At 36.1% G+C, this 23420-nt stretch overlaps 1 protein-coding gene across 6 annotated transcripts in view; it reads left to right on the top strand.

Moving 5' to 3' along the window:
- The window catches only part of LOC108521200 (neurexin-1-beta), a 343586-nt gene that overhangs the window by 278594 nt on the left and 41572 nt on the right, over positions 1 to 23420 (top strand). For 2 of the 6 annotated variants that reach the window (XM_017860887.1, XM_017860886.1), the window contains exon 1: positions 3689 to 3918. The exons of the other annotated variants lie outside the window; for them this stretch is intronic. In XM_017860887.1, coding sequence (XP_017716376.1) covers positions 3886 to 3918 — 33 coding nt within the window. In that variant the 5' untranslated portion in view covers positions 3689 to 3885. Of the gene's footprint in view, positions 1 to 3688; positions 3919 to 23420 lie in introns of those variants that run through there. 6 annotated transcript variants of the gene reach the window in all.

Genomic DNA, 23420 nt, shown 5'->3' with positions numbered 1-23420 from the left:
AAAAAAAAAAAAAAAAAAAAAAAAAAAAAAAAAAAAAACAGATATCATGCAGAGCAATAAAGACTTCAAGTATTTGTATTGTTAATTTCAGTTAGGTTAATTTATCACTTTGTTTAATTATTTTTAAAAACCTATAAAGAACAGATAACTTTTCCTATCACAGTATTTGAACAAATTGACCCTAATCTCTTTACTAACATACTTTTACCAGTGACTTCCACATCACCATCCTTTGAGTTGTCCTCCCATCGCTTCATCCTCATTTGCTGTTTTTTCCTCTTTTCTGTAACTTATTAAAATTGGAGAAACCCAGGGCTTGGTCCTTGGTCCCCCTCTCTTCTCCATCTAAATATTGCCACTTTACAAATATATGCTTCACAATACAGAATATATTTTTTAAAATCTTTTGGAAATAAGGTAGAAAAGTTTAGCATTTAGAACATGGTTTCTCTATCTCAGCGCTGTTGACGTTTGGGTCCAAATAATTATTTGTGATAGGGACTGTCCTGTACATTATAGAATGATTAGCAGCATCCCTGGCCACTATCCACTAGATGCTGCTAGCACCCTCCAGTTTTGACAACCAGAAATGTCACCAAACATTGTCAAATGTTCCCTGGGGGGTGGGATGGAGCAAAATCACCATTCCAAACCACTGATTTATAGCAGTGTTATGTAAACCCCAAAACCCTTAAATTATTCAAATTATAAGCTTTGAGTTAATTTGGCCAATTCAATTTTTTTCTTTTTTTTTTTTTTTTTTTTTTTTTTTTTTTGTTTGTATCTCTTAAAGTTACAAGAATCTGAATAACAAGAGCCAGCAATACAATCTGTCAGCCAAGTTTTGAGTTTTGGACAACATAAGCTGTTTCTGGGGAGGAAACGTGAAAATGTGTTTTGTCTTTAGCCCTACACCCTTACTGGTAAAAATATGGATGTTATTTTGCCTTTGAAGCAGCAATGAACAATACCCTAAATTGAAATTCAAGTTTAGCTCGGCCACTTTTTGCTAATTGCATCCAGCTGAGAAAACTAAGGCTTGGAGAGGTTAATTTGCCCAAGTCTGGGTAAATATACAAATCATTTACTTCTCAGCCCTTTACGTTCGTGCCTGGAAGAATCAGACAAAATTTGGGTGAATCGTCACTCTAAATTGTAAATCTCTTAATCCATGTCTATATTATTATTTGTATTCACAGATAAAAGAACTTCAGGTTGACATGAGATGTGAAGGTCTTCAGCTAAGATTGCCAGAACCTTTATTTTACAATTCCCTTCTTGCCCACACCTACACTATTTACTTTACATGAAAAAAAGTAGGCACATACCCTTCCCTCTATCGTCCCTCCTTTCCCTCAAGATTTTCCCTGACAACATCTACCAGCCATGTTATTCTAAACCTAAATGAGCATCAGTAACATTATTTTAATTAGTTAATTTTAAATTAGAAAAGTAAACCATATACTTGAACAAAATGTATAAAATGATACCTAATAAAACTATGTCTCAGTCCTACCTTTGAACTCAGTCTCTCTCCTCAGATGTAGCCACTATTTTGGCCACTATTAACTGATAATTTATGTCCTTACAGAAATTTCCTGTAGGTCGGGCAGAATGGCTCATGCCTATAATCCTAGTACTTTGGGAGGCCAAAGTGGGCGGATCACTTGAGATCAGGAGTATGAGATCCACCAGGCCAACATGGTGAAACCCCATTTCTACTAAAAATACAAACAAAAAAAAACCTATCTGGGCGTGGTGGCACTCACCTGTAATCCCAGCTACTCAGGAGGCTGAGGCAGAAGAATCTCTTGAACCTGGGAGGCAGAGGTTGCAGTGGGCCTAGATCCCACCACTGCACTCCAGCCTGGTTGAGAGAGCAAGACTCCATCTCAAAAAAAAAAAAAAAAAAAAAATTATTCTGCATATGCAGCCATTTGTGTGTGTATACATGCATGGGTTGTGTAAGTAAGTATAGCCTATGCACAATTTAAATTGTATGGCTTTAATTTTCATTCAAATGTATCTGACAAATCTCTTCATATAAGGACATATGATTTACCACATTGTATCTTACAGATGACGAGTATTTCACCTGTAAGGCTATATCATAGTTTAATCAATTTACTATCAGTGATTAAGGTGGTTTCTAGTTTGGGGCTATTACAGTGCTGTAATGAATAGGTTTAGTGTTGATGTTTTATTCTTATTTTCTTTTTGATGACAGGTGCTCTGAGTCATAATATTATTTAAGAATAAAGTTTGTTGAGAGTTATGTTATTATTGAATAGTCTGAATAAATAGAAAAAACATGACAACATCTATTTTAAAATCTTGAAAATGCTTTATTATTTCCTGATAGTCAATACTGAATGAAAGAAATTTGCAAAAAAACTCGACAGGGTTAAATCTTTCAGGAATGTGTTTAGTTTAAAAAATAGTTGCCATGACAAATTGAGCTTTGGAATTTCAGCATTCTACAACTTGTAAGCTTTACTTATGAGGCACACCTATCAATGTTAATTCTGATACACTTTTTTTTCTAAATAGTGTTGCTTGACTCTAAAAGATGTTAGAATTAATTCTTTCAAATGCATGAATAGCATGAAAACTGGGCAATGAAAAGCAATAAAAGTGCCAGGGTGGCTAGGGTACTTTTTCTTCTAGAAATTTTATTCCTGAAGATTGTTTTATGCTACTTTTGAGCTTTAAAAAAAAATCTCCATGATACTGTCATTTGAAACACACACTGGTCTCATCACTTATAGCCTACCCTGTCAGACTGTATATATAATCATCCCAGTTACATTGAAGAAGTGTGTAAACATATCTGTTATTACAGCATGATCACTGGAAACAGATGTATTTGGGGATATAGTTCCATATGGTATTCCAGATGTGTAGTCCTTGCTTACCAAATAGTTAATTGTAAATTTCAGAGAAAAGGCAGCAAATAAGAACATATTTTCATCATGAATAATAATTCCTTCTTCAGGCTTTGGGAAACAGGATGTGCATCTTTTGGTGCTTGTTTTTATTTTTAATGATTGATAAAATGACATATTTATTTGGACTTAAATTTTCTTTAAAGAGGAACAGTTGTAATTGGCAAAAAACAAAAACAAAAAACCTAAGAATGTATTTCTTAATGTTGCATAATTGTCTTTACAAACTCATCCTATAAAAATACTCATTATAAACATGGCGTTCAAAAAATGTCATTCATTAACTTACAAATAAAATTAAAATTACAATTATAAGGCTTCGAGGAGATTCTGCTAGGAGGGTTGCATGCTAATTGCACAGTTTAAGTCTTCTAATTTAATATTAGGCAAAAAAGATGATAATTATCTCAAGAAAAACACATAACAGTTTAAGGGCTGGGGGAAAAAAAGTTTCCGTTCTGCTTAGCAATCACACTGGATTAGAATGTAATACACAGAAAATGTTCGTGCATGAAAATAAGCCTTTCTTTGGGTCAGGGATTTAGAAGGAGGTCTGTTTCCCTATGCGGTCTCGTTAGGGGAGCAAATTCAAAAGCAACGACTTCTTAGACTTTTTGAGCGGTGCCGGGCTGGGCTGTGTACCAACAGCCTAGTCAACTGCAGACGGAACTGCAGCATCCCTTCCTGCCGTAGCGCGTCAGCCATTGGCTCCTCAGTGACACGTGACTGATAGAGCCTTTTCTGTGTCTTTTCTCGCCCATCTGTGTGCAGGGCACTGATAGGCCGGGCTGATGCGCAGGCAATTTATCATCTTGATCTCCCACTGAGTCAGGGAGCTCTCCTGTCACCAGTATTGATTTCAGAGGATGGACTAAATTTCCTAGGATTTCCATTAAGAATTAAGAAAAAAGCTCTAAGCACGCAGGGTAGCCAGACAGACATGGATATGAGATGGCACTGTGAAAACTCGCAGGTAGCTTCTTCTGTCACAGCCGCTGCTGAGCACAGCTTAGATCTGCAGCATGCAGGGTTTAAGATACCAGAAGCCTAAAAACATTAATAATGAAAATAAGAATAAACTCATTTGGATAAACTAATTTTAAGATTTATGTTAAAATATTTCTTCTTGAAGATTGCATGTCAAATTTATGCACGCTGTATATGAAATGTAGAAAGGTTGTTTTAAATTTTAAAATGTCCTTAAACCCTGAGCATGGTTGCTTCTAGTTTTGTCTGCTGCTGCTTTTTGTGAGCTTCAGGAGTTTATCAGCATGCTTGTGGCAAAAAACGACCAAAACTTTGTGTGTGTGTGTGTGTGTGTGTGTGCATATGTATGTATATATGTATTAACTTAGTTCAAGTGAAAGCATGAATAAAAGCTGCTTTCAATACTTGCCAGACTGCTTTATTATTGTTAATGACTTGGTGAAAATTTTGCTTAAATATGCTTAGATTCTGACCATGCATGCTTTTGTGGCAGAGTGGGATTTTCATGAGCATTTGTAAAGATGGAATGTCTGAATTAAATGCATGTTTGGTAAAACAGAAAATGTATTAGTGATCAATGATTAAACCTGATTAATGTAAATAATTCATGATAAGATATTAGTAACATTTACTTACATTTATTCTGCTTACTGAAAAAAAGCATGTCTGGGATAATGAAAGTGTTTATATTTCTGAAATATTAATTTTGATTACTTCAACAATAGTAAGATTTTGATTTTCTAAAATGCCTCCCAGATGAAATAATTAAAAACATTTTTTAAGAAATTATATCCTAGAAGAGGATTCTAAACTGCTGTTTGTATGTGAGAGACTATGTTCACGTTCGTGTGTGTGAATTCCTTGGGGAATTGTTTGATACCCTCCTAGCTGGTCCTTATTCTCGAGAAAAGCAAAAATGCCTTGGCATTCAAACATTGCCTAGGCCTGTGGGGAATTAGAGCTAGCAGAAGCAAAAGTATAGACAGATGGGATTGGCATGCTCGGAGTGAGTGGAGACAATAGGTGGGGGTGGAGCAGATGGAGGACAGAAGGGATTGCATATCAGAAAAAGGGTAGGAGGGTGCCCTTAGGGAAGAGTGTGCTTAATAGTGAAGGAAGCCTGGCCTCTCTTTTCAGGGGAACTTCTGATTGCATCTTCATTTAATTAGGAGACAGAATGTCATGTCTGTGGTGACAACTATTTTCATTAAACTAGATAGTCCTTGCTTCATGAAGGAAAGAAATTCCATGAATGGAAGTTGCTTTACCAGATTACAAATGGTGTGTTGTCTATTTGTGGTGTTTGTCACATTTTTCTGTTTGCCAAGTTCAGGAAAAGCAGAAGTGAAGTTAACATTAGGCTTTTGTATTATTTTAGTTAGTAGCATCTAAATATAAATGTGGCAATTCATACTAAACTTATTTATCAGACTTTGGATGATTCAAGCATCTATAGGGCTTACTAAATTTTTCCCTAAAGAAGTTTTCAATTCTGAAAATGTTTAGAGCCATGCTAAGTAATCTACTATTATGTGACTTCTGGCTTTTTACTAGATGGCCATTTACAGAATAACTTTGGAATGTTTTATTTAAGTATGTGCTGATTTTATCATGCAGCATGGAGCCTGACCAATACCCAGTTCAAATTCTAAAATGAAATTAATCTTTCAGCAGCCTCCATCAAGCCTTCTGTCACCCCAGCTCCCAGAGAACTTGACACAGCTTTTACCCAGAAAAGTCATAGGACTGAAGGAGGATGAAAATCAACTTACTTCTGATTTTAAGTTGAAAATCAACTTAATTCTGATTTCCTCTGATTTTAATGACTCTTACAAAATTCTAGTTGAACCCAGATAAAATTTTCAGTCCTAAGTGCAAATTAATCTGACAAAAATCATGCTTCTAAAATGTAACAATGAAGCACAAATTTAAAATGTTTAAATGCAATCGTTTGGGTTACCCACAGCTCACTTGTCAGTTATCTAGTGGATTTTGTATTAATATATGTAGAGAATTTTCATTCTCCAAAGAAATTTTCCATTCTCAAAAAAGTTCTTTTGACTTAACTTTTGAACCTTGGCTTGACAAGAAATAATGACTTAGACAAGAAGAAAAAAAATTTTCCTTTTGGTACCTTAAGGTAAATTCAGGATAATATACTCACATCATTATACTAGTTTTCCCAAAGTTGAAGAATAAAGCCAACTTATTTCTGCTGTCATTTCCTTCATGTTCTATCCTTAGAAATTAATGGAAAAAATTCATTAAGCAGCAATATGCTTCTTACTTGGCAAATTCCCTGTAACATTTTTAGAAAGAGTCTCCAGACCGATCTTTGGACAGATATTTATGTTATGGAGAGTAGACTGCTGTTCATTGAGCAAAATTACCCAGTAATAAAGGATAAATATTTTCATTGACTTTGCACAATCAAGGTTGCCTAGTAGGCTAAGAGACACATTCTTCTTATGAGCAGAATGGAATGAAACTAGAAGAGCCCTGAACTGTTATTAAATGTCTGGTTACAATAGCATTTGGGCTCAAGTGCCAAGCAAATTTCTCACCAACACAATTAACTAGGGAAATGCTTACATCTTTACAAAATAATTAGTGATGTAACATTGCATATTAAAGATGTTCTGGGTAGTTATGATGAAATGCTACTGTCTGTGTCACTTCCATATGCTTCTTTAATTTATGAAATGTGTTTATACCACAGCATCTGGGTGCATTTATAAAGTACGAGGACTATCAATTAACTATATGATGGATGCAGTAACCAGAATGCTAATTGATAGGAAAAGCCCTCTTAGCTGACACTTTTTAGTTTTCAAATGGGAAAAAAGCATGTAGCCAAATATTTTAGGCCTTTGTCTATACTAAGTTTAAATATTTCAAGAACTCAGCTTATACTCTGCCCATTTAGAAAATGACATTTAAATGAGATTTCACCCTATCAAAATTAGTGCTCTTAATTCTAGTATTATGAGTACTACCAAAATCCACAACTGAACAGTGTTAATGAATGTTTAATCATACTTAGATCAAGTGGTGCCTTTATTATTTAGTCTTCTCTTTTACCTCCCATTTTCCTAGTTCCCAGTGTTTTATTCCTCCGCTGCTTTTCCTGTGGTTTATGGACTCAAACACCAATAGTTAGAAAAAAAAAAAAATGGCATCCATTTGCTTCAGAACTTGAGATTATTAAACATAAACAATAATCTTTGTGCAAATTCAAGATAGTATAATGACACCAAGTTTAGATTTATACTTTCTTTAGCATTTAAATTTTTAAAATTTACACTACAGTTACCAGTATTGACCCCAAAAGACTGATTTTACCTTCTGCTATCTTATTTACATGTACTTGACAGCTGATATTTGAATCTCCTGAAGGCTGCCTTCCCTCATCACTCTAGCATAGAGAATGGAGCTAAGGACAATATTGTGGAGTAGGTAGGCAATTTCCAGTATACAGAATAATTGGAGAGAGGCACAGACAATTATACATTCATGGATATCTCTAGGGTCTTTTAGCACATTAAAGACAATATGAGTTCAAACTGAGTAGCAACTATTAAAAAGCAGAAATATATGAGAGATAGTTTATATTTTTGCATCATAAACTATGTGTATTATCACTGCCCATTTCCATTTGCTTCTCAAATTTTCACCTTTATTTTAATTCATTTGATTAACCATAAGTAACTACCTCAGAATTATTTCCCAAAAACCAAAGATACATGAGGTTGTGGTATATGTTTTTTGATCTGTGGGTTAAGCCACAATTCATTTTCATGGGAATAAAAGTATTCAAATATTTGTTTTACTATTTTCCCATAACTATAATGTACAGCCTTTTGTTTAAAGTCTCCATTACTTTAAGTATTCATTACTTTGAAAGACAAAAACTATATATTATGGTGGGAATGACATGAATATTATTTTGAGGAGCCAAAATAAGTCAGTTCTCAAAAGAAATCAGTTTTGCAGTCTCTATGCTCTCATGTTTGTTTCCCCTGCTTTTTTATTAAAATGTAATGAGTCTTGTAGGACTCCACCATCTTGCCTCTAAGACTATTTCAGATTTTTTATGAAAAACATGATTACATAAGTTCACAGTGTAAATTTAATAGTAAAGTCATGGTTACAGTGAAGGCTTAACAGTATAGGGAAATGCCATTACCTGGCTGACTTAACATCGTTCAAGTTGAAAACTCTACAGGAATATATCAGTCTATGGCCATACCACACTGAATGCACCCAATCCCATCTGCTCTCAGAAGCTAAGCAGGGTTGGCCCTGGTTAGTACTCAGATGGGAGAGTGTATCAAAGACAAAAGTCTTTCCTAATCAGTCATCCAGTGAAATGAATTTACCTATAATGAAAAAAATACTTTCTATGCAAATATATAGATTATATAAAATGAAATGTATGTATAATAAGGTATAATTACATATATGAAACTAAGGCTGCCATTATGACTTCAAAACCATTTTATTGTCAAATCAAACCTTTTACATATAATTTTGATTTTTTTAAAGTACTTTATTTTGAAGTTGCATATGTATAGCCTCCGGAGTCAATTCTCAATTTTCCATGTATGAACTGTCTACATATTGGATTAGTTTGCATGATTAGATGTGCTTTTTGGACCAGTTACCCTCCATTGGCTTCAAAATCATTGTTTTAATTATATACCATGCATCTCTCCATTAGCACAGCTAGATTTGAGTGGATCATCTACTCTTTAGATTTGTAGCGGGACTACAACATTTGTATAAAATGTGTGTCTATATAAAACATTGCTAAATATGTAGATATTAAATAATAGGCTTAAAAGTACATATAGCAAGCCAAAAATTTGATAGGGAATAGCTACTCTTAGATTTGGCAAGAGGTTTCTTAGCCTTTAGGAATTTTACTATCTCTTTCCAGAATGTTGAAAATTAAAATATGTAAGCAATTATTAAGCACCCCCTCAGTGCTTTTGTACATTGTTAGTTAAGATCTGTTAAAATATCTACTGGATGATTGCATCTATGCCAGAACACTCCTAGATGTCGTGGGTTACGCAAAGAAAAATGAGACACTTGCTGCCTTAAAAGTTCAGTTGAAGAGTCAGGACAAATACACATAAAACTAGAGGAGCACTGAAGGCCTAACTATTTTACCCTGTAGCATTACTTAATATATATTTGCTCATTGTCTTGTCAATATATTTGCTCTTTGTATTCTGTGTATTTCAAGGTAGCTTGGAGAAAGGAGAGTTCAAGGAGATACATTAATGTTATTTTGCTATATGTTTCCTGTGTTTGAGCAGCATTAGTTATCCAGTTACAAAATAAAAGGTAACACAAAATCAGGTCAAATCAGGTAGGCTACACATCCCTTAATATCAATACCCGCCTCTAAAATGGCATTACGGACACTGAGGGTACTAGAATATTAAGAGAGGACCCAAGTAGCTTGTCTCAAAATCAGTCAAGGGGGTTGTTTCCTGTTGTTCTGCATGTTCTCAGGACAACATACTGACTTCTTAAAAGCCAGTTTTCATGCTTTATGAAATATAAAAGTAATGCAAAATGGATGCAACTTTTGGTTGAAAAGTCATCTGCATAGTTAGTTTGTATTCATTCTCTTTATTCATTAAAATTAGCCATTGTTGCTAAGTGTCTTTCTTTAGAAAAAGTAAATTGGACCCTTTGGGAAAACTGCATAACTGTCTCAGACCCTTAGGGTATAATTGAGCGTTTTACAAATTGCTCTAGCAATAATTCTTTGCCTGATTCTACTTCCTTCGGTAGCTCTTAATTTTCTTTTCTTTTTGGTGGGATGGAGTTGGTGGGTGAGTGTGAGTAGGTCTGGGCAGTAAATGAGGATCTGGCCTTAGGTGAAATAATTTTGAATAAGTAATAATAATGATGTAAACTATCTACTCTTGATACTGGAATGGTCATCAATACTATTATTTTCTCAGTAAGTAGCTTAAAATATGGTGAATAATTATGGGATATTTTGTGAACCATTCATTAAAACTGACTGAAATGATACCTAGATATAAAACATTAAACTGAATAGCTCTTGATTGCTTTACAAAACTTCAAGCTAGAGAAAAGGAAGCTAAGGTCACTTCTTAAAGACATCCACTGCAACAAGTGTTTTCTAGATTCCTGACTTTCTAGTTTTCCACATAGTAAGATTTCAATTGCAAGAGAAGGTGTCATTTTAAACAGAAGGCTTCTCCTGCAATAACAAAATAAATACTGACTCCAGCCTATTTCACTCTACCTAGCAATTCCCTAAATGATGCATCTACTCTTTTCAGTACTTTAGGAAGAGATATGAAGGTTTAAATTGATTAAGTAGAAAAGTATATGCTTGTTTTATTTGAAACTCTAAAATGGGAGCACATTTTCAAATGTCATNGAGAAGGTGTCATTTTAAACAGAAGGCTTCTCCTGCAATAACAAAATAAATACTGACTCCAGCCTATTTCACTCTACCTAGCAATTCCCTAAATGATGCATCTACTCTTTTCAGTACTTTAGGAAGAGATATGAAGGTTTAAATTGATTAAGTAGAAAAGTATATGCTTGTTTTATTTGAAACTCTAAAATGGGAGGACATTTTCAAATGTCATTCAAACAAGGATAATAGATGTTTTATGTCTATAAACATAACAAAAGTGGGGGAGGAATTTGTAGGTTGCTTGTTTTGGTTGTGGTTGTATTTCTTTTTCTTTGTTGAATGTATCTGTATCGTTTTTTAAAAAAATAGTGTATTTATGAATACCACAGTTTTGTCATCTTATATGTAATATATGGCAATTAATCAGACCAGCACACTTTTTTATTTTAAAATAAATATTTTAATTCAGAATAATTTGAGATCTAGAAATGTCATAAACGTATTTTAGATAATTCTCTTTTGTTCATTTTCCCTAATGTGAATATGTCCTATAACCCATTGTACGTTTGTCAATACTAAGAAATTAACATCTGGTTAATTTTAATCACTTTTTAAAGGTGAATTACTTTTGAAAAGTGATTTACTTTTACAATTCTTGTCTCATAGATGCCACTGAGTGTCATAAGACTACTTTGGGAAATTTATCACTGGGTTCGATAAATTGCCTAAGAGAATCCACCAATTGCCTAAGAGAATCCTCTTCACTGGATTCCTCAGATTTCCACTTGGAAACATTCAATCACATATTTTAGGAGTAAAAACAATTAACAGGAAAGCAATTCTTTGTTTGTACCTGTTTTTTTCTTTCTAACCTTTTAAATGTTGGATTTTTCTGAAGTTGGTCTCAGAATCTCCTTTTCTCTTTTGGTTTCGTTGGGAAATCTATAAGACCTCCAGCCCAGAATTCTCTTCTCAACTTCAAATCTACCCTTACAACTGCTATCAGTTCACTTCAATTTCAACATGTCCCAATCTGAACAGATTACTTTTTGGAGCTTATCTAATTTTAGAGCATTTTCTTTTAATTGATCTATGTGAAGACATTGTACTGGAGAAAGTTCTACATCTACTGGTGAAGACTTAATGGCTTAATCTTCTGACACTTGATTTTCTTGTTTGTAAGGTGAGGAGTTCGCAGCTCTAACATTTCATGATTTTAGAGTGTGAATAAATGTGTTTCTTTTGGAAAAAAAAAAAGAAATGTTTTAAAGAACATTGGTCTTATAAACAGGCTATTTTTAATTTTGTTGAATTATCTCACCTGGATTTTGAGATGAATCTGCATCTGAGATTTTCTTATGAGATTTTCATCTTGAAAATTTTATTTTGAAGGTAGTGGCAGAAAATTGTCACATCTAGCATTAATTATAGGGCAAACTGATTTTCCATTTCCATAATGAAGAATACAGATGCTCATTTCAAATCCTAGAAACACAATAGGAAGAAATAGCATCTCTTCATCTTGAAAATGAGGAAAATTTTCTCGGTGTTGTATCTCAAAAGTAATCACACTTCAGTGAAAACGAAGGTATGGGGGCCTATATTGATCATTCCCCTTGTGTTCCCAAACTTCCAGCTTTGCTGATTTGGAATGATTTCAAACTATTTTTTTATACAATGGATGCCAAAAGAGCAAACTTATTCACTGTAAGTGAAAATATTTATTACCATATGTCAAGAAACTTTGATTCTCTCTGGTATTCACAAGAAGAATACCGCTGTGGTGTAAAATCACACCAGCTGAATCTGCTAAATAACTGCCCATGTGAATGCTGTACCTACTGTGTGTATTTTTAGTCTTTATATCAATAAATATTTGATAGAGTGCTGCATGCTCTGTACTAAAAATCCTTCTTCCCCAAATCAGTTTCAGATTCTCCTTTAAGAAATAAAGTACAGTGTGGTTCCTAATGAAGTGGGAAGGAAAGTGGTGACATAAGCAATTGACAGCACAGCCTGAGAAACATTCTTACCACTGATAAAGATTTGTGGAAAAATAAATTTCAAAACTGCCAAATGAGATCCTCTGAGAACAAGGTGTTGTAAGCATTTTTCTATAAATGTGAAAGAGAAAGTCTATATTAGGAACAAAAGGTTAGTTGTGTAGGACAAATTATTTTTATGGCTGTTCATAATTTGTATATAAAAACTTAGGCCAGGCATGGTCGTGCACACCTGTAATCCCAGCACTTTGGGAGGCCAAGGCGAGTGGATCGCCTGAGGTCAGGAGTTCGAGACCAGCCTGGCCAACATGGTGAAACCCCATCTCTACTAAAACTACAAAAAATTAGCTGTGTGTGGTGGTGGGCACCTGTAAACCCAGCTACTTGGGAGGCTAAGACAGGAGAATTGTTTGAACCTGGGAGGCGGAGGTTGCAGTGGGCCGAGATGGCACCATTGCACTCCAGCCTGGAAGACAGAGGCACACTCTGTCTCAAAAAAAAAAAAAAAAAAAAAAAGAAGGAAAAAAGAAAAAAAGAAAAAAGATTATATAGATTGCTTGCATCTATAATAATTAGAAACCTTAGGCAGAAAAAAGTTGTTCCTAGACACAAGGAAACATAATTAGAACTTTGAAACCGAACATAGTGACTCACGCCTTTAATCCCAGCACTTTGGGAGGCCAAGGCAGGTTTGAGCTCAGGAGTTTGAGACCAGCCTGGGAAACATGGTGAAACCCTGTCTCTACCAAAAATACAAAAAAAATAGCCAGGCGTGGTGGTGTGCACCTGTCAGGGGGCTGAAGTGGGAGAATCACTTGAGCCCAGGAGACGGAGGTTGCAGTGATCTGATATTGCACCACTGCTCTCCAGACTGGGTGACAGAGTGAGACCCTCATCTCAAAAAATAAAGTAAAATAAAGAACTTGGACATTTATCATTTCAAGACTTTTAAAATTTATTTTATTTTATTTATTTATTTTTTGAGATGGACTTTCACTTTTGTTGCCCAGGCTGGAGTGCAATGGCACAATCTTGGCTCACTGCAACCTCCACCTCCCAGGTTCAAGTGATTCTCCTGCCTCATCTCCCTAGTAGCTGGGATTTCAGGCACCCACCACCATGTCCAGCTAATTTTTTTTATTTTTAGTAGAGACATGATTTCACCATGTTGGCCAGGCTGGTCTCAAACTCCTGGCCTCAGGCAGTCCACCCGCCTCAGCCTCCCAAAGTGCTGGGATTGCAGATGTGAGCCACCATGCCTGGCTTTTTTGCTGGAGTACAATGGCATGATCTCAGCTCACTGCAACCTCCACCTCCCTAGTTCAAGCAATTCTCCCACCTCAGCCTCCTGAGTAGCTGGCATTACAGGTGCACGCCACCACACCTGGCTAATTTTTTGTAGTTTTAGTAGAGATGGGGTTTCACCATATTGGCCAGGCTGGTCTCGAACTCCTGACCTCAGGTAATCCATCTGTCTCATCCTCCCAAAGTGCTGGGATTACAGGTGTGAGCCACCGAAGACTTCTTAATATATGGAAGATGCATGCAGTGATTACATTTTAAATTTTAATTTTCTGTCAAAATCTAAACAGAAACTATTTACCTCCCACCAGGATTCAATGGATGTTCTGGGAAACCAGCAGTTTGGAGCATAAATTGATATGTACAGTAGAAGTGTAGCTTTTAGTGTAATCTTATAATGATAGATTTGGCTTCCAGAAAATAGTTAGCTTAAACACTTCATCTTTAAAGCATTCCCTGAACTTCAGACTTCAAAGCTTTAGAAGTATTGTGCTTCTGTGGGACTAGGGAGAGAGCAGGGTGAGGTGTTGTGAGGTGTGGCCTCATAACTTCTCAGCCAGCTCTTTTCATTATGGACACATAAACTAGAGGCCTGGGTATGTTACAGCAGCTCTGGAACATGTGACCGATTCAGCATCTGTTAAATATTTTATTCTTTTCTAATAATTCCTCGCACTATTTAAAATTTACTGATAGTATTAGCTCTGGCAAAAATATTAATGGGTTCTGAAAGGGATTCGTCATTTAATTCACCATGCTTAGACATTTTAATGAAGGTAATTGAGAAACTGCCTGAGTTTGTTTTACCCTGTTTTGTTTGGTGAAAGATGTTCAAGGATGGGGGTGGGAGGGATCTTCTAACCGCACATTTCTGTTCTGTATCTGAAGGTTTGGTGTTTATGAGGAGTAAAGTCTTTTGCTTCTTTTCTCTTAAGCCACTTTCTAGAATACTGTAATCAAGACCTATTTCACATCTCATTGCATGAGAGATTCATTCTACTTTCCTAAATATGAAATAGCTGTATCATAGATGTCACTTGTAAAATGGACAGAGACACTCTGCCACCACCCAAACATAGGTGGAGGAACTCTTTTCTTAGCTTTTCTCCTTCCTTCTGCTCATTCTCCTTCTTATTTCCCATTTGCTTTGCCTCTTTTCTTCTATTTTGCCTACACCAGAGCTCTGCTAGTGGCATCTATTGTCTTTTTTCTGCCCCATTCCTGTCACTTGAAAGACAAATTTTGAAGCCAATACATAGCAATAAAACTTCTAAGTCACTAGCCATTATTTTTAGACCACATGGAAGTCAGGAAAATTCACGGAATTCTGTGACATTAAAAGAAAGCATATTGAGCACAAATGAATTCTCAGATAAATAAGGATTCTGCAGGATTTGAGGACTGAAAAATAAGATTACACATTGTAGGGGTAGCTAATTGGGCAGAAATGGCAGCATCCTCAGGATATAAATAATGGAAAATTAATTTTTAGTGAATCCCTGATATTTCCTCTTTTGTCAGTTTCATTTTATTTGTATTTTGTTTTCATTTTCTTTTTTTATTATATGTTCTTATTTATTTATTTAGAGATGGGCTCTCACTTTGTTGCCCAGGCTGAGTGCAGTTGCATGATCATAGCTCACTGCTGTCTCCGTATCCTGGGCTCAAGGGCTCCTCCTGCCTGAGCCTCCTGAGTACACTGGGACTACAGGCACACGCCACCAAGCTTCGTTATTATTATTATTTTTTTTTCCTTTTTAGTAGATGTGAGGTCTTGCTATGTTGCCCAGGCTGATCTGGAACTCCTGAGCTCAAGTGATCCTCCTGCCTCCGCCTCCCAAAATGCCAGTACTACAGGGATGATCCAACATGCCTGACCATTTTCTCTTTTAAATCAAGTGCATAATTTTTGGGTGGTAAAATTTTTAGTTATTTCATGTCTTAATTTCAGGATTTAATATTCAGAGATAAGTGACAAAAAAAGTAGACAAAAATGGTGTCACTAGTGATAACATGTGACAGCATCTTTACCTTGAGTAATGGTGAAATAGTCAATATTGTAACTACATTAAAAGCAATAGTTATTTCAGGTAACAACTATAGTTTTTAGCAGAAAAGTAAATTGTATGTAACCAATTAATTTTGCTCCATTGATAAAACGTCAGGCTGTATGTATGACTGTATGTATGACAGGCTGACAACTATATGTTGTCATTTTATCTCTGTCAATAAGCCGTTTCATGAAAGAGAAGATTACTTATGTATGTATGTATTATGTATTTATTTATTTATTTCTAAAACATCCTACTTTGAAATAATTATAGATTCATAGAATGTTGCACAGGAAGATACAGGGAGATCCCTCTACTCCTCAACCAATCTCGTTGCCATGTTAACATCTTTCTTACCCGTAGTCCAATATCAAAACCAGAATGTTGATATGGGTACAAATCATAGAGCTTATTCAGATTTTGTCAGTGATGCATGCACTCATTTGCGTGTTAATGTTTGTATATATGCATGTGTAGCTCTATGCAGGTTTTTGTTTGTTTTGTTTTGTTTTGTTTTTTTGAGATGGAACCTCGCTCTGTCACTCAAGCTGGAGTGCAGTGGCATGATCTCAGCTCACTGCAACCTCTGCCTCCCAGGTTCAAGCAATTCTCCTGCCTCAGCCTCCTGAGTAGCTGGGACTACAGGCACCTGCCACCACGCCTGGCTAATTTTTGTATTTTTAGTAAAAACAGGATTTCACCGTATTAGCCAGGATGGTCTTGCTCTCCTGACCTCGTGAGCCACCATGCCCGGCTTCTATGCAGTTTTATCACATGTGTAGCTTCTTATAACCACCACCTCAATCAGGATATTAACCTCTACCATTACCACAGGACTCCCTTGTGTTACTCTCCATCATTGCATGGGACATGTGAAAAGTCATCTACTCTAACCTACTTATATTAGGATGAGTGATTTATCCCAGGTCAGTGGGTTAGAATGCTGATAGAACTCTTATCAAATCTTAGATTATTATTTCTTGTCCTACACTAGTTTCAGGCATTATACATTACATTGTCAATTTATAAAGTAGGCAGTTATTCAGCAAGTTTAAAGATAAAAGACTTGAAGCAACAAAACTTTTACAGAGTCATTACAATTCTCAATTTAAAAAAAATCCAGATCTCTATTATGGGATGCAAATGGGTTAAGAGAACATTTAACAGTCAATGGAAGCATTAGATTAGTATTCAGACAAAGTGTCTGTATCACAGAGATAATCCATGTTGCTTCAGCGGAACTCAGGATGGTTCCTGAAGGGTGAGGAGGCAGTTGGTTGATATCTGTGAAGAAACTCAGATATTTAGCTACAAATTATATAATCAATACTCTCCACCCAAGGAATTTCAGACCTATTCCCCCCTCTTTGTATACCACAAACATACAAATATTTTTCTTTTTTCTTTTATTTAGTATTAGGGTCTCACTGTGTTGCCCAGGCTGGACTCAAGTGACCCTCCTGCCTCAGCCTCCTCAAGGTGACTGGGACTAGAGGTGTGTACCACCACACCCAGCCACATCAGATATTTCAAGAATTATTTTTCCCTTACAGTTTCCCTTTATATGTTAGTTATCATTGATAAAATGATTAGGATGAGGTTGTGGGGAGAGAATTGGGAACTGGGGTGTCACACCACATAAGTTGATCCACTAACCTGTTTCATATCCACTTTGGAAATACTTTTGGTGCTACTCACCTTTGGAAGTAAGTCTGGCTATTAAAGTGTAGAAGAGCATTTATTTGGAAAGAGTGTTGGACTTTTCTACTGTATCAGCATCACAGAAATGAGATGTAAAGACCCATAGGCTAATTTGTCCTATTTCCACAGAAATTTCACTGACTATTTTTCAAAAGGCCTAATCTATTTTTGTTTAAAATAAATGAGAATTCAATGCAGATTCTTGTTAGGCCTTGAAACTGCTGATTGTTATGTTTTCTGGGTTGTTTTTCTTTTTAGATCTAGTTGACAGTTTGCATAACTAATTACTGTGTTCTCATTTGTTTAATTCCAGCATTGCTGTAAGCTTCTTAGAATGGAGGGTCGGGGAGGGAAGCTCTACTGCAGTCTTCAAGTACATCAACAAGATGTTACAGCAAGGAGTACGGGAGATTGAGAGATCGATTGTGTGTGTGTGTGTGTGTGTGTGTGTGTGTGTGTGTGTGTATGTGCTTTGGAAGATGGGTCAATGTTAAAGCAACAAGTGAATTTTAAATAACTGCCAGGGTTTGGTAGCTAATAATGCCTTTGTGAAGGGTTTTGCCGGTAACAAAATGCAGGAGATACTGGGGTCCCCTGTGGCCTTGTTTTTATGTAGGGCATTCTGTATCATGATGAATCATTTGCAGCAAGCTTTTGCTAGGAAACCTGAAGAACATACACCCCTAGAAATCCAGCTTTTTCTTGCTGGATTTTAATTAATCATTTATTTAATTTAAAAAATGATATTATTTGTTTCGTACTCATTTTACATGGGAAAAAAAGCCTCATAATTAAAAGAGAATTTGTTAATAATTATCTCCTGTACCCAATAGGTAGCTTTAAAACTTTCCCAAGCATAGTATGCTGTGGATTCCATTTATGGGGAAAAGAATGCTTTTATCAAGAATCATTGCCTCTTTTGTCAATGAAGCATGAGTTCATGGTGCAGGTTTTGGAATTTAGAAGCATTAACTGAACTATTTAAGAACCATTGGGGTAGTGATATGTGATAAAATGATGTTTTTTGCGTGTCTTTTTGTTGGCAGTGCTGGTGCTGGTGCTTTTTCTGGGGAGGGTGGTGTTGATTTAATGACTGGACTTGTATGTTTTCACTTTCTTTCCTACACTATAAGATGGGACACTTTTAAGGAGATCTTCCACAATTCATTAGACTGAAATTTTGCTTTAATGCAAATCTTTGAATAATTGTCGTGCTTCTTGGAGGATCTGTCAAATTTGGATGAGGAAATTAATGTGATATTCAGTAGAACATTTTTATAGCTATTCCATATTGGGAGTACAACTGTGTTTGCAACAATGGTGAAAATGATTATTGTTGGATTTATGTGTACTGCTTCTCTTAGAGCAGCCAAACTGGTGAGATAGGCCACCTAAGAGCAGATATGAATGACTGGATCTCTACATTTGCATAAATAAATAAATAGAATTTTGTGGTTTCTAGTTGCTATAAGCAACACAGACAGTTATTTCCAAACCTTTCAAGACACAATGAGTGGCAAACATTGTGTGCCTCGTGATTTGAACCTCCACATATGAACTCAGTTGAATGCTTGAGAGCTAAGATGAAACTCATACACATTCTTGCAAACCATTGCCATGGCAACATACTTAAAATTTCCAAGGTCTATCTCCCTTGAGTTTGCACCTGCAGTTAGCTTATTATGAAACAAAAAAAAAAAGAAGGCTTTCCAATTCAAAAATGCTTTGGAATGGTTGGAACTGTGTTTTGAAATAAAGTGGAGATTAAAAGTCAAAAAGCAAAATAGAACATTCAGGAAAAAAATACATTTGCATTCTTCATGTACTGTTTGGCTCTTTCCCCTTCCACTTCACAATATGCTAGACAAGGACAAAAGTGGATTGTCTACCTCTTGTGAATGCTAGGATACTGGGATTTTACCCACTTTATTAAGAAACATGTTATTTTCAGCATCCTGGAGGTAACATATGCATGTCTTATAAAATAATAATGAAGGTGATAATAGCCAGTATTTATTTTGAATTATCCCGTACCAGGAACAGTATTAAGTATATCATCTGTCATGATTTTCTTAATTCCTGTAACTACTGCGGAGATTGGCAGTGCATCCCTCCCATTTACAAATGAGAGGTTAAATAAGTCACCCAAGTTCTACCAGCTCGAAATAGTAGAGTCCAGATTTAAACTTGGGTATGTCTGACTCCACTGCCTATGCAGCAGATCACTGGGAAGCAGTGTTATAAGATCCCATAACCTGTACCAGGACTTCTCAATTTGTCAAGCAAACAACTGGTCCTAGGAAACCAAAAAGATGCTACCATGGAGAGCATCTCTCCGTCTCTTCAGGGTACACCAAGTGAATCACCCACTCTGGATAGATATAGCTGGATGCCTGTATGGCTGCATCAGGTTCTACCAAAAAATAGAAACCAGTGTACCTTCAAGTCTTTCAGGTAGCAAAGTAGTCAATGACAGTAAGACAGCCACCTTCCTTATTATATTACTTCATCTTCGTTTCCCTCCCAGCCAACTCAATGGAACACAAAAGGAGGCTTGGCTTCTGTTTGAATAGATCTTGGAAAATAGAAATTTAGGAATGTGGAACCTTCTTTCAATAAGGATTCTTGGATTCAATAAAATAAGAAAAGCCCATTTGAAAATTATCGTAGTGAAAATATTACTGGGAGAGTCGCTTACAAATAAATGTACTACCTTCATGAAGAACTTTGCATTTGGAAGAAACTAACAGATCCTGTGTATTTGAAGCCATCATCCTTGACTGAGTGCTCTCATGCACCTGGGCTTTCTCATTTGAGAACCTCTCTGACATCCTTTGCCTTATAGCCAATTTCTCATTTCTCAAGATAGAGAACCTTGATTATCTGGATTTCCAGCTCAAAGCTGATCTGAAGGGGCAAACTGAAAGAAAGAAAGAGGTCTATAAAGGCTGACAAAAGACAAAAACTAGATTGAGCTTTCATAGACTAAAAAGTAAACAAGCCCCTTGGGCACCTATGGGGAATAGTCAGCGATACTCTTTGAGATCACTACTGTGTTTCCAGCCTCGTGCTCATAAAAATGACTCCAAATCTTCAAGAAAAGTTTGTCTTCTGAACTATCTGTTTAAAGAGCTACACCTATATAAGTTCTCATGATGATAAAAGGTATGTTTATGTTGAATAGCCTTCTTTCTTGTCCTTAATTAGTAGGCATCTATGCAATGATAATGAAGGGAAGAGGGCAGGTGGGGATTGCAGAAGTGTGCGGGAAGGAAGAGGACAAACCCAGATGGCAGAGGCATGATAACAACTGCAATGAAACATGTCAGCATTGAGTGAGACAGACTGTAAATGCAAGGCTGGCGAGAGAAAAGCTATCCAAGAGAGGATATGTTTAATCATTTAGAAATCTAAATGTTATTTAAGTGATGTCTATTTATAACAACTTTTTAAATGACCAAAAATGTCTGAATAGTGGACCCAAAAAAAGAGGTCATTAGGCAATATCATAACCAAATAAAACACTGAAATACCTGCAGGAAGAGTTCAGCAGCAGATCCCATCTCATGAAATACATGCACAAAGGCAAGTTCTCTAATGAAGCTCCTAGTTCTCAAGACAATTAGCAAAATTCTTGTGCTGTTTCCGCACTTGTGTTCTTCAGTTGGATTTTACTGGGCTTTGCACCAGCCACTGAGTGCTCTCTAGTCTGGCAGCTGTGAGTGATGGCACCATTCCCTAGTATTTTTCAAAGGCCTTCCTTAAAATTTCAGTAAGACATAGGGCAGAATTTAAAAAGTCAAGTCACATATGAGAAACTTGGGAAAAGTAGTAAATTATTCCCGCTGTTATTTTTGTCTGTCCCATACCCAAACATGAAACTAGGAGCAGTAGAAGGAGTAAGATGCCAACTGGGTGGAGAGCCGGGAGACTGGGCTAGACTCCTAAGTCCCTCCTGAACAGTGCAGTGCAGTAATTTGACACTGTACATCTGACCCATGCCTGACCATGCCAGTTTAGGGTTTCCTTCTCTTTACCTAAAAGGGAACTGGAGTACATAATTCAAAGAGCCTCCAATATGATTTGACAAATGTTTGATTACATCATGTAGCTAGAGAGAAGAGACGATCCTTGTATCTTCAATACACTGAAAATGTTGTGATTTTCTGAGGCGCTTTTACAAGCACTGTCCTGTCAAATATATAATCTTCTCTGTTTATAGAATATTTAAACAGGGATGTGTGAGTTTAGGTGAGAAACGTGTACTTTCTTTGTGAAGGGAGTGTTTGTCTCTAAAGATTAGGGAGTCCAGTGCTAGGAATAAAGTTTAATTTCCATATTGCAGTGAGAATAATGGGAAAATATCTACAAGAGCCATTCATTTTGAAAGCTGGTTGCATCTATGTAATAAATACTCATGATAATATCTTCCATATACCAGCTACTGTGCTATACAGTATGCCTATCTAGGTCTAGATAATGTAATACATATAATACTCATGCAAAATAGGTGTAAATAACTTCACTTTTACATAGAAAGAAATACAGAGAAGTTGGGGAACTCGCCCAGGGTTTCACAGCTAGTAAGTGGCAGAGGTGGGATTTAAGTCCAGTCCGTTCAGCTACAGCATTCATGCTTCTTCCATGCTCAATAGTGGAAAAATCAACTGGCTGCTCATAGAGAGCCTGCATTTGTTACACATTGAATTTCCATTTAAAATTCAAAGCAGGGATTCCTGGTTACTTAGCATCTATCTCAATTTCATCAGTTCCAACTCAACTCTCTTAGGAACTACCTTTGAGAACTATTAAAAGCCACCAATTTTCCCCACCCATTCATGATTATCTGGCAAATTATCCTGATAGAATGCAGGCAGCTTAGTAACTTAAATTGGAGAACTAGAACTCAAGTGTCAGGGCTCATGATATCTCAAATTAAATCAACAGTTATATACAGGGCACATTCCTTGTACCAAAAAGTATTTTGGCAGAGTAAAAAAGACTATCTCCTTTATCACAAATTTCTACTCACGGAAACATTTCCAGATTTCTTTGACTTATGGAATCATATAATAATAACTGGAAGAGAGCATGTAATTCTCTTCCCTAAATTTACACATGGACCTAAGGTGCTACAGTGTGTTGGTTAGAGTCAAACAGCATTTGCTCCTTGGACTTTTCTTGCTATGTGAGATCTTATTTCCTGAGGTAGCTCCTCTGGGAGTTGGGACACCACAAATGAAATAGGAAGAGATGAAAAAAATGAAATCAAAGGGAAAAGGAGAAAAGTAAACACTGGCACCATTTACTAGTTGTAAAAATGAAGGAACACCAATTGCCTTACAATGAATGGTGGTAGCAGTCACATTTTCTGAAAAAGTTAACATGACAATGCTTCTTCTTGCTTTTCAAATTGATACCTTTTCTAATCATCTGATAGCTCGGTATCAGAGAACATAGAGCATCTTTGGTTCTGTCAATCTCTTGCATTTGGAAATGTTTTTGTAAAAGTCTAATGTACTTTTGTTTTGTCTAGTAGGATGAGGTGATTTATAGTGTTGGACTTATTTTTCCTATCAAATCACTTCTATTTTTCTGATTATACTAGCTGGAATCATTTCTGACTCATTGGCCAGATATTTGTCTCTTATATGCTAGGTACTGTGGCAGGCCCTGGGGATGCAACCTTGAATATACAGTGTGAACACTTAATACATGTGTAAAAGATTAATTCATAAAATGATAGATTCCCTCTCCAAACCCAAAAGAAATTGGATTGTGTGCTCCGCCACAATATTCTAAGTGTTCTGAGTCAGAATACTGTATTTTTATTCCTTCCCTGTGTAACTCTTATCAAATGAAAATATTCAACAAATGAGTACAAATGGATGAATGAATGAATGAATGGAAAAATCAGTAGATATACATTTGGTTAGTGCATTCTGTCTTGCACTATTTCTTGGTGTGAATCTTATGGCTGGCCTCTTTCAGGAAAAGATAAAGCTTTCATCCTATAGTT

Source organism: Rhinopithecus bieti, unplaced genomic scaffold, assembly GCF_001698545.2.
Source record: "Rhinopithecus bieti isolate Rb0 unplaced genomic scaffold, ASM169854v2 scaffold_56832, whole genome shotgun sequence".
NCBI lineage: Eukaryota > Metazoa > Chordata > Mammalia > Primates > Cercopithecidae > Rhinopithecus > Rhinopithecus bieti.
Note: the sequence above shows the minus strand (reverse complement) of the source record. Positions and strands in the feature narration are given on the sequence as shown.